This window comes from Galeopterus variegatus, unplaced genomic scaffold (genome assembly GCF_000696425.1).
Source record: "Galeopterus variegatus unplaced genomic scaffold, G_variegatus-3.0.2 Scaffold3088, whole genome shotgun sequence".
NCBI lineage: Eukaryota > Metazoa > Chordata > Mammalia > Dermoptera > Cynocephalidae > Galeopterus > Galeopterus variegatus.
Window position 1 is genome coordinate 214,838 of NW_007729199.1, and position 12,678 is coordinate 227,515.

Here is a 12,678-nt window from a genome sequence, read left to right on the forward strand (position 1 = left end):
TATTAATTTCATATCTTAGTTCATAATCTATGTTGGTAATATTGCCTATGTAACTTAAAAAATAAATTCTAAAGTAGTTTCTTAAACACTACTTTGTCTTCTGAACCATCTAGAATAGTACTTTAATAAAGCAAACCAATACGAGAAAAAAATTTTGACACCTGACATTAATATTTGGTGTCTATTTATATAAGAGGTTTTGCTTTTTTTTACTGTCCAGAAAGCTTTTGAGAGCTTCTTTTGTTGAACCATGTTTGATTTTATTATGTCTTGTGGATTGGCTTCTTGTGCCATGTAAGTTCCCTTAAATGTTTTAAATTATTGTGACCCATGGCTCTTACAAGGATAATGGGGTGATGTCTTAGGCAGGCAGTATCCCATCAGTTGGGAAAGGTAAGAATGATTCAGTGTGTGTGGTCTCAGGCCCTAGGTTTTTTGGGCAGTTGTAAGAAAGTCTTCATTTTCAAGAGCTGGGTATACCAGACTAAGCAGACATTGCTGTCTAGACTGCTCTCTGTGAAATCAAATGTTACAGTAATCTAAAAAAGATGAGTTGTGGACACTACTTTAGCCTTAGTCTAAATTGAAAACCTCACTCCCTGGAGAAAACAAGGTCACCAATCTGAAGCCCTTTGGCTTTAGGAAGGCCTCTTGTTCATCTCAAATTTCTGCTTTGTTGTTTTTACCTCTAAATTGCAAACTCCCTGTTTCTCATGAGTATTTGCCTATCTTTGACCTTCTCTCCTGCAACCCTGATGGTTTCCTTTCTCTCCTGTTTCCCAGGATATAATACCTCAGCCTCTGCTAGATCAGTATGTGTCAATGACTGACCCAGCTCGAGCCCAGACTGTTGATACTGACATAGCCAGACACTGTGCCTACAGCCTCCCGGGAGTGGTGCTGACCCTGGGCCGGCAGAATTGGCACTGCCTGAAAGATACTTATGAAACGCTGGCTTCTGATGTCCAGGTAAAAGTAGGCTTTTCAGAGGCATGCACAGAAATAAGGTGGGTCATCTAATTAAGAAGCAAAGGGAAGCTGCAGCAAGGCTCACTGGTCTAAATTTATGTGGATGCAAATTGGTATATTTACTGGTCTCTGATGAAACAAAGCTTTAAGTGGCCAATACCTGACAGCATTCATCTTGCCATGTAAGATGTTGAGAACATTGAATCATACTAACCTGTTGTGATGTGTGTTTGCTGTGTGCCCCTAGTGGAAGGTACGTCGGACCCTGGCCTTCTCTATTCACGAGCTGGCTGTGATTCTTGGGGATCAGTTAACAGCAGCCGACCTGGTGCCCATCTTCAATGGATTTTTAAAGGATCTGGATGAAGTACGCATAGGAGTTCTTAAACACCTGTATGATTTTCTAAAGGTAGGGAGAAGGGTTAAAAATAAAAACTCAAAACTCAATTTTGTTAAGCACTGGGTATGCACAGAATCAGTGAAAAAAACAATGCAGTTGTCTAGGTTTCTTCATTTGAAATGTACCATCCAGAATCTTACAGTGTGTGTCTTTCTGTGATGGGTAAATATTTCGTATCTTTCTTCCTAATCTTCCTGCTCTTTGGAGTTGTAATTCTGTGGAGGATGGTAGCCACATAGCCCAGCACACTCTGTGCAGCAGAAGAAACTGGAGCCCTGGTAGGGAGCTGACTTGTCACTCAGGGGAAGAACCTGGCTGAAATCCAAACTCAGTTCTGCATGGAGGGCTGTTTCTGCAAGACGTCTCTGCTTCCTTCTTGGTTTTTTTTTCCCCCCTAAAGGAATGATGAGTATAAAAATAAGAGTTTAAAAATGACCTAGAGAAACTAATTGTTCACATCCACATGACCAAGAGCTGCCCAAGAGCTGCCCTTGACAGACTTTGTTGCATGACACACCAGTTTACTTCTTCCTCTTCTGGTGCAGAGCTTTCCCAACACTCTGGGAAGCAGCAATGGCATTGCCTTCTGAACACACAGAGACTTACGGGCTTTAGTAGGAAATTGTGAAAGAAGGAAGACCTAGGGGTATTTAGAAATACATAAGCACATATGCCAACTAGGGGAAGGGTCCGAAGCATTCAGGGATATACTCGATGTCATTTGACAGCAGAGCTAATTCACAGCCACACTGGGTGAATAGACCACAAGGAGATGCAAGTTTGCCGTGACAAATGTGTATAAAGGGGTATTTGGGGTCATTTCGAGGGATTATATATTTTTATTTATATATACATTTTTGAAAAATAGTTGCTTCATGAAGACAAGAGGAGAGAATATCTTTATCAGCTTCAAGAATTTGTAGTGACCGATAACAGCAGGAATTGGAGGTTTCGATATGAACTAGCAGAGTAAGTAAAAACCTTTTTGGGGATATGAGAAGGCAAATTAGATAGAATAATTCTTAATTTTCCTACCTTATAATTGATTTCTAAACCTGCAGTAATAGTGTTCTTTTGGATAAAGAGATTATGTTTTTATTAACGTATAAACTGAATTCCAAAGCTCTAAGTTACAAATACCACAGTCTCCGGGGAGGCATTCATTTTCAGATGAAGACAGGGCTAGCGTCACTTTGGAATTAGAGTGTTCTGCTGTTCTATAAAGCAATTTATTTGAACCAAATAAAGGATGAATCACCCACTCTTCAGTATTTTCCTATTAATCGGAGCAGTTTTTGCCGAGCTTTCTTGAACATTCTGAGTGTCATTGTCTCTGTAGGACACGCTGTACCCGACAGAGTACTTCCACTTCTAAAGAATACTCAGCGACAGTGGGAGATCGGAAAAGGTCTAACCCAGATGGGACGATCATGAAATAAAAGTGCCCCCCAGGGTGGCTCACCTCTACATCATTTTTTGTGTGAAGGAGTTATTTAATTCCATCTTGTGCTGGCAAAAGGAATGTTCTAGGCCATAGTGATTATGACAGTGAAAGGAATGTTCCAGGCCATAGTGATTATGACAGTGAAAACATCCTTCCCAAGGTGTATGATCTGCTTTCCGTGGCATTGAGAGGACTTGTTTATGGTGGTGGTTGTTTGGGTTTTAGTTTTCACCTTGTCGAGATTCATTTTGGTATCTTTAGTTTTCATTTTTCTTACCCGCAAGTAGAAATCTCTCAAATAATTGTCTTCTCTGAAGAAATTCATCAGGCTTTTTTTTTTGCAGCTATTCAGGATATGATTTGGCTGATGCCAGCGGCGAACTGGAAGATTTTCTCTTTGCTGTGATCTTTAATCATTATGCTTAATTTGAGAGATTGAGGCTTTAGTCATTATGCCGTGTTCCCAGCGCGCTCTTGTAAAAGAACCGAGAAAAACAGGCCCACGTTTTCCGCGAAAGCATTGCGACCTCTAGCGGCGGCGCGCGGGACGCCGCTGCGGTTCGTTCCCCGCCGGGCTGACCCGCTTCCCGGGGAGCGGACCGGCGCCGTCGCCCGGCCGCCTTATCTCTCCACCGAGCGCGTGCTATCTCCCATCTGTGCCGGGCTTATTGAAGCCAGAGCGGCTGATATGAATTCTGTGCTCCCGTGCCCGCGATATTGGTATCATTTTTCTGAAAACAGGGCTTTTGGATATGAAAGTATTCACCGGCAGTGCTGGCTTCTGGTTCTAACTTGCTCCTCATCTCGTTTTCATTTCCTTTAGTTGCCCAGGTGAAAATAATGCCATTTATTTTCAAACCCTTCTCCCCCACCCCCGTTTAGAACACATCGACAGCTTTGGTGGGGGGCTTTCTCAGCCAGCCAGCTCGTGACTTTGCTCTGTCCTTGGGAGCGGAGCGCGGACCCGCCGCGTGGACAAGCCCGGCCGCCCGCCCGCCCGGCGCCCCGCACAGGCCGCAGGCTGAACCTGCAGCTCCAGGAGCCCAGGCGGCCGCCAAGTCTCACTCGAGTGTGCCCTGATCTATTGATCTTTGCGAACTTCAGCATTTTAGCTATTTTTACATTATCTGATTTCTTAAGTTTTATGTGCTTTTCAACTGATAACCCAAAATTGAGATATTAAATCTGTAATCATAAATTTCTCAGCCTTTGTTTTAAAAAGTTTATTTCCTTTTTGTTTGAGATGTGTGTGTGTGTGTGTGTGTGTGTGTGTGTGTGTATTTTACCTTGGAAAATGCCAGGAGTAGAAATTCTTAAGGAAAAGACAAGGAAAAAGATTTGACCAAAACCTTAATTTTATAATATTCTATGTGTGTGCTATTTCCCTATGTAATGCATAGGAATGCTAGATTGAAGGACTTAGAGATAGAGAGATATGAAGAATTAGGGTATTTTTTTTTCTCTACATTTCTTTATGGTCGTCTCACTCAGTGTCTGCTGTTGGCATTTTACCGGCAGAAGCCTTGCAAGGTCTTCAAAGCTACTCATTTCCCAGCTGGCTATTTTTATCTATAAGATGAAACGAGAGTAAAGAGAAGTTAATAAGGTGTTTTTTGACCCCCTAAATAATGTTTTCTTGTTTGTTTATTTTTTAATTTCAGACAGCTGATACTGATTTTGGAACTCTATAATCCCAATGATGTTTATGATTATTTAATGCATATTGCCTTAAAGTTGTGTGCAGATAAGGTTTCTGAAGTTCGGTGGATCTCCTTCAAACTAGTAAGGAATCATAGCCTTTTCTGTGTGTGATTTTTGCAAATAGTAATGTTTATGTATCTTCTTCCATTTTAACCCCTTTATTTTTTCTGGGCCTAATTTGTCAGCTTACTTATGAAACCAGCTTTTAAATTTTGAAATTAGGAATTGTGTTATAGTTTTATCAATTTACAGGATAGCTTTTTTGTTAAGTTGTATACTTCAGTGATGGAAATTGTGAATAAATCATTTTATAAAAAAATAAAAATAAATCATATTATATGAAACCTTTTAAACAATAACTTAGTGCTTTTTTAAAATACAGGTTTGGCTTCCTTTACAGCGCGGGTTTGTATAAAAGTATTTGATGAGCAAAGACTTCAGTTTAGAAAAGCTGATCCTGTTTTATGTGGGCTTATACCAGCTGAATACTGACCAAAAAAAAAAAAAAAATCTAATTTGAAAATACTGATTTTAAGATACTCTGATGGTATTAAAATTTTATTAAAATGATATGTTCTGAAAGGTAATCATGCAAGGGGACATGTTCTAAAATTCGGAACCTTAAGATTAATAACATATTTTTCTGATGCCAGTCCCTTTTTAATTTCATTTTTATGAAGAGTTTTATGTGTATGAGCATGTGTGTGTGTGTGTGTGTATGTGTATGAGTACTGCTGTGTATTGAAACATCTTTTTCCTCTGTGTTATAATGATCACTGTGACAAAAACTAGTTTCTCCCATGCTTGTAAGTTCATTTTAAAGGTAGAAGCATGCATAAAAATGTCTAGTTTCCATGTGGAGTAGTATTCATAATTCAAATAGATGGCAGCATTTTAAATGTGCTCTTCTGATATTTTTCACAGGTTGTGGCAATTCTGCAGAAGTTCTATTCAAACAGTGAAAGTGCATTGGGGTTAAATTTCATCAGTGAACTCATCGTAAGGTTTCGGCACTGTTCTAAGTGGGTTGGAAGGCAAGCTTTCGCTTTCATTTGTCAGGTTTGTAAGGCCTGGGGCAGGACCTACCCTGGGTGTCCATATCCCATGTGATGATATCAGGGTCACCAGACAAAGAATCCTAGCCCCTGAGCAACAGCAGAAACTTGGGGATCAATTATTCTAACCCCCTTATAGAAGATTGTGACCAACCCAGTGAGGTGAAGCAACTTGCCCAGGATTTCCCCACCTGTGTACTCATTCACCCCATAGATAATGGCAGAGTACCTACTGTGTGCCACGCATACTCTAGATGCTGAACATGGAGTGGACAAGCCCCCACCCTTCCTGCACCTTCCGTCTGGCATGGTGAGGGCCAGCCACACATCCACTCCCATCAGACCCAGTCTAGGACTGTCCATCACTGCACCTGACCTTAGCCATGGCCTTGAACACAGTGGGAGTTTGGCTCTTTAAGTAAGCACGTGAAGTTCGAGCCAGCCTGCTGGCTCCTCAGATCACCCTCTCTAACTTAGCATCTTGGAAAGGAGGGTGTGATTTATGTTTGGCTGGGGACAATGGCAGTGAAAATGGCTACCATTTCTTAAATGCCTCTGGTGTGCTAGGTATCTTGTCACATCTAATTCTCTAATTGATGTTGCTGTGTATTGAGCATGGTATAGCTGTGTGCCTTTAGACCAGTTCTTATAGTTGAAGCATTTTAAGCCCAGAGAGGTTAAGTAACTTGCTCAAAATCACAAAGGAAGTGTAAAGCATGACATTTTTCTGCTGAAGTGTTATTTTGAATGTTTTAACTTTTCGTCATGCACATTTTCAAGCATATACAAAAGTAAAGGGAAGGCTTTAGTGAGTCTCCATGAACCTGTCATCCAGCTTTGCTGATAGTACAGTAAGACCATGGTTGGACTTTACCTGACCCCAGACTCCAAATCCCCCTTCTCTACCTCATCATCTCCCCCACCAAAGGACTTACCAGCGCCCCCTCTTGGGCTGGAGGGGCATCACAAGGGCACCTTGGCCATCCATCTTGAGAAGTGCAGTGAGTGGTAGAGTAAATACCAAACTCAGATCGCAGGCTTGACAGCACAGCCTTTTGTGAAGAAAAAGTCAGTGTTCCAAATCTTTTTGTGGAGTAAGCATAAATGAAATATTTTTTGCTTTTATTTTTAAATTCTTTATCTGAGATTTAGAAAATCTGTGATAAACAAAAGGAAAAGATACCAACTAGTTTACTCAAAAAATAATGAAATCTTTTCTTTTTTTTTCCTTTTTGTCTTTTTTCGTGTCCGGCAACGGATTGCAACCCTCAGTGTCGCGCCCGTACCGGACCGGGACCGGCAACGGGATCGCAACCCTCGGCGCCGTGCCCGCCCCTCGCTCAGCCAGTGAGAGGGAACCGGTCTGTATGTGGGATCCGAACCCTCGGCGAGAGCGCCGCCGTGCTCGCAAGCGGCGCACTGTAGCAGTGCGCCACCGGGCCGGCCCAATGAAATCTTTTCTTATTCTCACTAATTAATCATTAAAGATTTAGAAAACCCACAGTAACACAAACCAAAGGAAGGGGTGCTCACCCAAGGGTACCTCCTGAAGGTCATATTATTATTTAAACACAGCTCTAGGGAGATATAACTTGGAGGGTAAGAGGGCTGATTTGAATCAAAATCACCTGGTTTGAAGCCCAATTCCACTACTTCCTCTTGAGTGGCCTTGGGCAGAGGAGCCTCTCTGGCACTTTGTTTTCATCTTCTCTTAAATGGGGACGGTATTATGTACCTGCCTCCTAGTGCTGTCATGAGGCTTCAGTGCGCTGGTCCATCTGTGTTACCTAGAATGTGCCTGACACCTAGTGAATATCAGCAGCTGCTGCTGCAGTGCCCACCCACCATGGCACACGTTACCCTGTAGTAGGAAGATGCACAGAGTTAGAATCCACATGCCTCGCTTGCAGTCCCCATGCTGCTGTCACTTGTTGATCTTGAGACCTTTGGGTGTCACCATCACATCGGACTGGAATTTTCTCACCTGTAAAACATGGCTAATTTTGATTTCCACGGTTATTTGTCAGAATTAAATGAGAGAATACATGTAAAAGTCTTTGCAGGTGGAGAAGCAGTGTGCTGAGGCTGATGATTATTCCAGGAGTTGTTTCCAAAAGTCTGGGCATTGGTTTAGGGTCCAGGATTTGACTGTTAAACGTGACAGCCTCAGCCCCTGCCCTCAGAGCCTGAATTCTAGCGAGTTAACAGAAGTGAGGGTTCTTCAGTCATACTAGCCGGCTGTATGCGGTGTGGTGGCACTGTGTCAGATGCTTTACTTATAGGCCTTGCTGTGGTACAGATGAGAAAACTGAGGCCTGGAAAGGTTAAGCCACTAACCTGAGGCCATGTCACTAGTGAGTGACCAAGTTAGGTTTTAAACCTAGACCTGTCTGGCTCCAAAGCCTATGCTTTCCCCACTAAATCTGATATTGCTTGTAACCTAGTGCTTGGTGGTGAATTATAGTAAAATAGTAACTGTTTCTAACCAGATCCAGTGCTTGAGATTTAAAAATTCACAAACACAAGAACCTCATATCTACAGATTTTAAAATGACTTCTTTGGGATTACCAAAGTGTATGTTTTAGAAAACTTTTGGAAAATGTTGCTTCTTTGGCCGTGGCTTTCTTCTTGTAGGCAGTGGTGAGCGAGGAGTGTGTCCCCGTGGACCAGTTCGTTGAGCACTTGCTTCCTAGTCTCTTGAGCCTTGCGTCGGATCCTGTGCCAAACGTGAGGGTTCTGCTAGCCAAGGCTCTGAAGCAGACACTGTTGGAAAAGGGTATGTGGAACTCAGGTCTGAACTTCCCCATTTTAAGTAAACTGCATCAGCTGTTAAAGGCAGCAACTAGATTTCCTCTGGGAAATTGTGCATGTTGGGTGATTTATTAATACTTAAGATTTATTATGTAAGTGAATATATTAACTTTTATGCATAATTTTTATGTTATTTATAAAACAAGGAAATGAATGTAATTCAGTCTTTACATTTAATAAACATCTGCTGAAGTGCAAAATATTACATAGCTTTCTAGATATGAGGGAAACTTTTGCAAATTTTGAGTTATGGAAGATTATGAGAGGTAGCAGATGCCTTAACTGGTACTAAGTTTTACTGGTATTATTTTCTACTCAGTAAGAAAACATTTATAACACAACCTAGTTGATTATTTTAAACCTGAAGCTTTGTGTTCCTTCGATAGTTTATTTCTACACCACATATATAAGAAAACATCCTCAACTCTGCCTTGTGTATACATTTCTTGCCATTTTGCCCCTTGCCCCATCCTGCCAGCAACTTGCTCTTCCTCCTGTATTTCCCACCTGGCCAGTTCTTTTGTGTTGTATGAAAAAAAGGATACTATTAAAACTTTTTTAGTTATGATAATTTTTAAAATATGTATAACTATTGGGAGTCCATCTTTAAAATTTAAGAAATACTCTTTGATTAAGGGATTTCATCATTTGAAAGGACTTATGTATGTGATTAGTCTATGAAAAATGATTTATTGTCCTGACATGTGGTTAAAGAAAAACAGGAGTATGTTTTAGAACACAGTTCATGGCACGTGTGATTGAAACTCGTTTCTCTTCTTTAGCATATTTTAGAAATGCTGGTAACCCTCATCTTGAAGTCGTTGAAGAGACCGTCTTAGCTTTGCAGTCAGACCGGGACCAAGATGTTTCATTTTTTGCCACCCTAGAACCAAAGCGGCAGAATGTTATGGACACTACTGTACAAGAAAAATAGAATTAACTACTCTGTGATGAATTGTAATCTGTTCATTTCATGCTTGGCATATATTGCTTATCATAACTTGAAGGGGAGCTGATTGTATTATATCTGCTGAGGGGGAAAAGATTTCTGAAACTTTTTACTGTGCACTCAAATGACTGACTTCTTTCCCGGCAGCCCCGAGGGACTAAACCCTGGATGGGGGCTTACTTCAGATGGCTGGGCCTGTGCTATGTTCCCCACCCCTACCAGCCCAATCAGTAACAGTCTGTGGAAAGATTGCAGACCCAGACAGCTGACCGGGTATCAGGGCCTCTGTCCCATGAGATTGCCTGCCAGGGATTTGTTTTCTCTGTGATGGACTATATTATTTAAAGTCCCTCCTTCCCCAAATAAAGGTTATGAGAAGTTTTTAAGTCTTTAATAGACTTGCATATTTGCTTCCCTTATGCTTTTCTATAAAATATAGTTTATGGCATAAAATTTTATTTTTAACTGAAATACTGTACATATGTAAATAACTCTTGACAGGAAGAAAATATGTTAATGTAATATTAGCCTCCTATCAGTGAGCTGAACAAATACATCATTTAAATTTATGCTCCACTTTGAGTTGCTGCAAATATAGCTCAATTTGTTTACTTTTGAAAAAATGTGATAGTTAAAGAAATCTACTAAAGAATGACTTATGGCAGTCTTTGGAATATTGTACTTTTTTTTTTTTGTCCTTTTCCGTGTCCAGCAACGGATCGCAACCCTCAGTGTCGCCCCCGTGAAAAAATGTGATAGTTAAAGAAATCTACTAAAGAATGACTTATGGCAGTCTTTGGAATATTGTACTTTTTTTTTTTGTCCTTTTCCGTGTCCAGCAACGGATCGCAACCCTCAGTGTCGCCCCCGTACCGGACCGGGACCGGCAACGGGATCGCAACCCTCGGTGTTGCTCCCGCGCCTCGCTCAGCCAGTGAGCGGGAACCGGTCTGTATGTGGGATCCGAACCCTCGGCGGGAGCGCCACCACGCTTCCCAAGCAGCGCACTATCCAGTGCGCCACCGGGCCGGCCCGGAATATTGTACTTTTGATGTAAACTGTGCTTAGAACTTTTTCTCAAGCACTCACTCCTCCCCTTCTTGCAGGAACTGTATCCATAAAGATATGTGTGGGCCTTTCATAGAGGCATAGAGTGGAAAGATTTTTCATTTTTATATGGACATATTGTCATATGTTTAAGAACTTGGAGGGAAATTGATAATTGAAATGCATGGATATTGCCTTTATATCTAATGCATTAGAATTTTGTCAAAAAATAGGAAACCACAGTTCTGATTAGAACTTGCCCACAAATACTGAAGATTTTGGGGGTTAAATTATGTACTCTTCAAATTGACTTAAGTACACAGAATTTAGATTTCATGCTTTTGAAATTTAGACTAAGCAAAAGATGGTCTAGAATTCAAACAGGTTTTTCATTAATAATTCAAGATTCTGTAAACATTTGATTAAAATCCTGCATACGTGTATGCTTATGTTATTTTTCTTGTTTCTATTTATATATTCTCAAAGGTAGGCATGAGAGAGGGAAGGAGCAGCAGCCCATTTGGGGTTCAAGAGCTAGCTGCAAAGGGCATGTAAGCTATTTCTGTTCTTCACTTTGGTCTTTTCTTGTCTGTCTTTTCTGTTCTTATTTTTAATAAAATTTCTGAGGCTGTATATTGAATTTCCTGTTTTACAGGATGTTTCCCCTGCCCCAACCCCCAAATTCTGTTGAACTGATTCTTTAAAAAGAAAGGAAGGAATTTATATATACAGTGCCAAAGAAAATAAGGTACATGTGTGAGAATTTCAAATTGTAACCCACAGTAGCATTTAGGCAACTTCAGCAAAGAGTTAATAAATTGGATGCTACATATTTTTTTAAAAAGTCAACCCATCTTGTGTTTAATACCTGCCTAAATAGATGGAGATATTGTTTTGCTTTGGTAACAAGCAATTTTCAATTTTTTTTTATTGCGTAGAAATTGAGATTGTCATGTTATTATAATCCGTTGATCTAGAAGCAAGTAGAATTATTTGACTGGAATCTTGTATTCTATGCAGAGCTTCATTTTCCATTAAGGGAAAAAAACTGAGCTTCAGTTTGTGTGGTGATGTGTAGAATTTGCGTGCTGAATACACAACATACTTAGAGAGATTGTAAAGACTCTTTGGAAAATAATCTAACCTTTACAATTTTCAGTTCATATGTTAAAAATTTTCCATACTTTAATATGAATGCCTTTCCAATGCAAAGATTTTTTCCTTTTTTATGGCTGTAATTTCTCTGCAAAAACTATTTTTAAAGCTTACATTTTATTCTTTTTTGTAACTGAGGTTTTTCTAAGAGTGTTCTGGTTCCCCTTGCCCTTCCTCTAGCTTCTTGTATGTATTTGTTATTGGTACCGGTATTGAATGTTTGTAACTTGCCCATCACGTGCAGCTTCCTGTTTACTTGAACACTGGCCTCCTCTCTGGTGAATTAGTGGAAAAGCACAGACTGGTTTCTCACAGATAAGAGCTCATTGGAAAGGTGTCTTAACAACAGGACTATCTCGGTCTTTCTCGAGTGGACATTTCCCCCCTTGTTAAGTATTTTTATTGGCACCTTTCTCCCTCCAAGGATTCAAGAGCATTTTCAAAGTTGATGTATTTTGATGCGGCTTTTCAAATTTCGATGAAGGCCCGTCTTCCCCCTTCAGAGAGACCGAGTCCACGGTCAAGTCGGGCCCAGATCTGCTTAAGGGGGTCCTATTTCTGCAATGTTGGCTTTTTAAATTCATGCTAGGAATATTTTTAAGCGTGATTATAGATTGCACTTTACAACTCTGTAGTGCAGGCAATGATGATTTAGAGAGTTAAAAACGCCCGATTCCTCCAGGTGGTTTGCCCCAAATTATGCAAAGATTGTGTTTTAAACAAACGGAGAGGAAACAGTTTTTTTAACAGCGGCAAGAAACCTCCCTCCGTTTTCCCGGTGAAAAGAACTGACATGAACAGCAGCTTGGAAGCTGCAAGGAGGAATTGGGGACGTGGCCGGGAGCTCGTCCGAACGTGGCCTCTCGGCGATATCCCTGTATTTATCTCAATAAATCTCCGGGTTCTTTTAGGAAGCGCCTGTGCCCGTTTTCATTGTTTAGGAGCAGTCTCCCGCGCCCACCTTAAGCCACAGCTTTGTTCCTTGCGGGGCCGGCCTGGGGCCCCGGGCGGGAGGGAGCTGCGGGGTCGGTGGGGGCTCGGGCCCCGCGGGGTCCGAGCGTCACAGCCTGGCGGGGGCGGCCACGCACGGTTCGAGCGTCACAGCCCGGCCGGGGGGGGGGCGGGGGCGGCGATGACGCGCGGCCA

General features: G+C 41.4%; 2 protein-coding genes across 2 annotated transcripts in view; both read left to right on the forward strand.

The window, feature by feature from the left end:
- LOC103599779 (serine/threonine-protein phosphatase 4 regulatory subunit 1-like) overlaps window positions 1-9,994 on the forward strand; it is a 78,855-nt gene extending 68,861 nt beyond the window's left edge. The window contains exons 13-19 of the mRNA XM_008583949.1: window positions 784-969; window positions 1,217-1,378; window positions 2,238-2,338; window positions 4,475-4,595; window positions 5,439-5,573; window positions 8,205-8,346; window positions 9,164-9,994. Of these exons, the coding sequence (XP_008582171.1) occupies window positions 784-969; window positions 1,217-1,378; window positions 2,238-2,338; window positions 4,475-4,595; window positions 5,439-5,573; window positions 8,205-8,346; window positions 9,164-9,315 (999 nt within the window). The 3' untranslated portion in view covers window positions 9,316-9,994. The remainder of the gene's footprint in view (window positions 1-783; window positions 970-1,216; window positions 1,379-2,237; window positions 2,339-4,474; window positions 4,596-5,438; window positions 5,574-8,204; window positions 8,347-9,163) is intronic.
- Window positions 9,995-10,869: 875 nt separating this feature from the next.
- The window catches only part of ANKRD60 (ankyrin repeat domain 60), a gene marked incomplete at its 3' end in the record, with an annotated part of 13,096 nt that continues 11,287 nt past the window's right edge, over window positions 10,870-12,678 (forward strand). Inside the window, exon 1 of the mRNA XM_008583950.1 lies at window positions 10,870-10,928. Coding sequence (XP_008582172.1) covers window positions 10,870-10,928 — 59 coding nt within the window. The remainder of the gene's footprint in view (window positions 10,929-12,678) is intronic.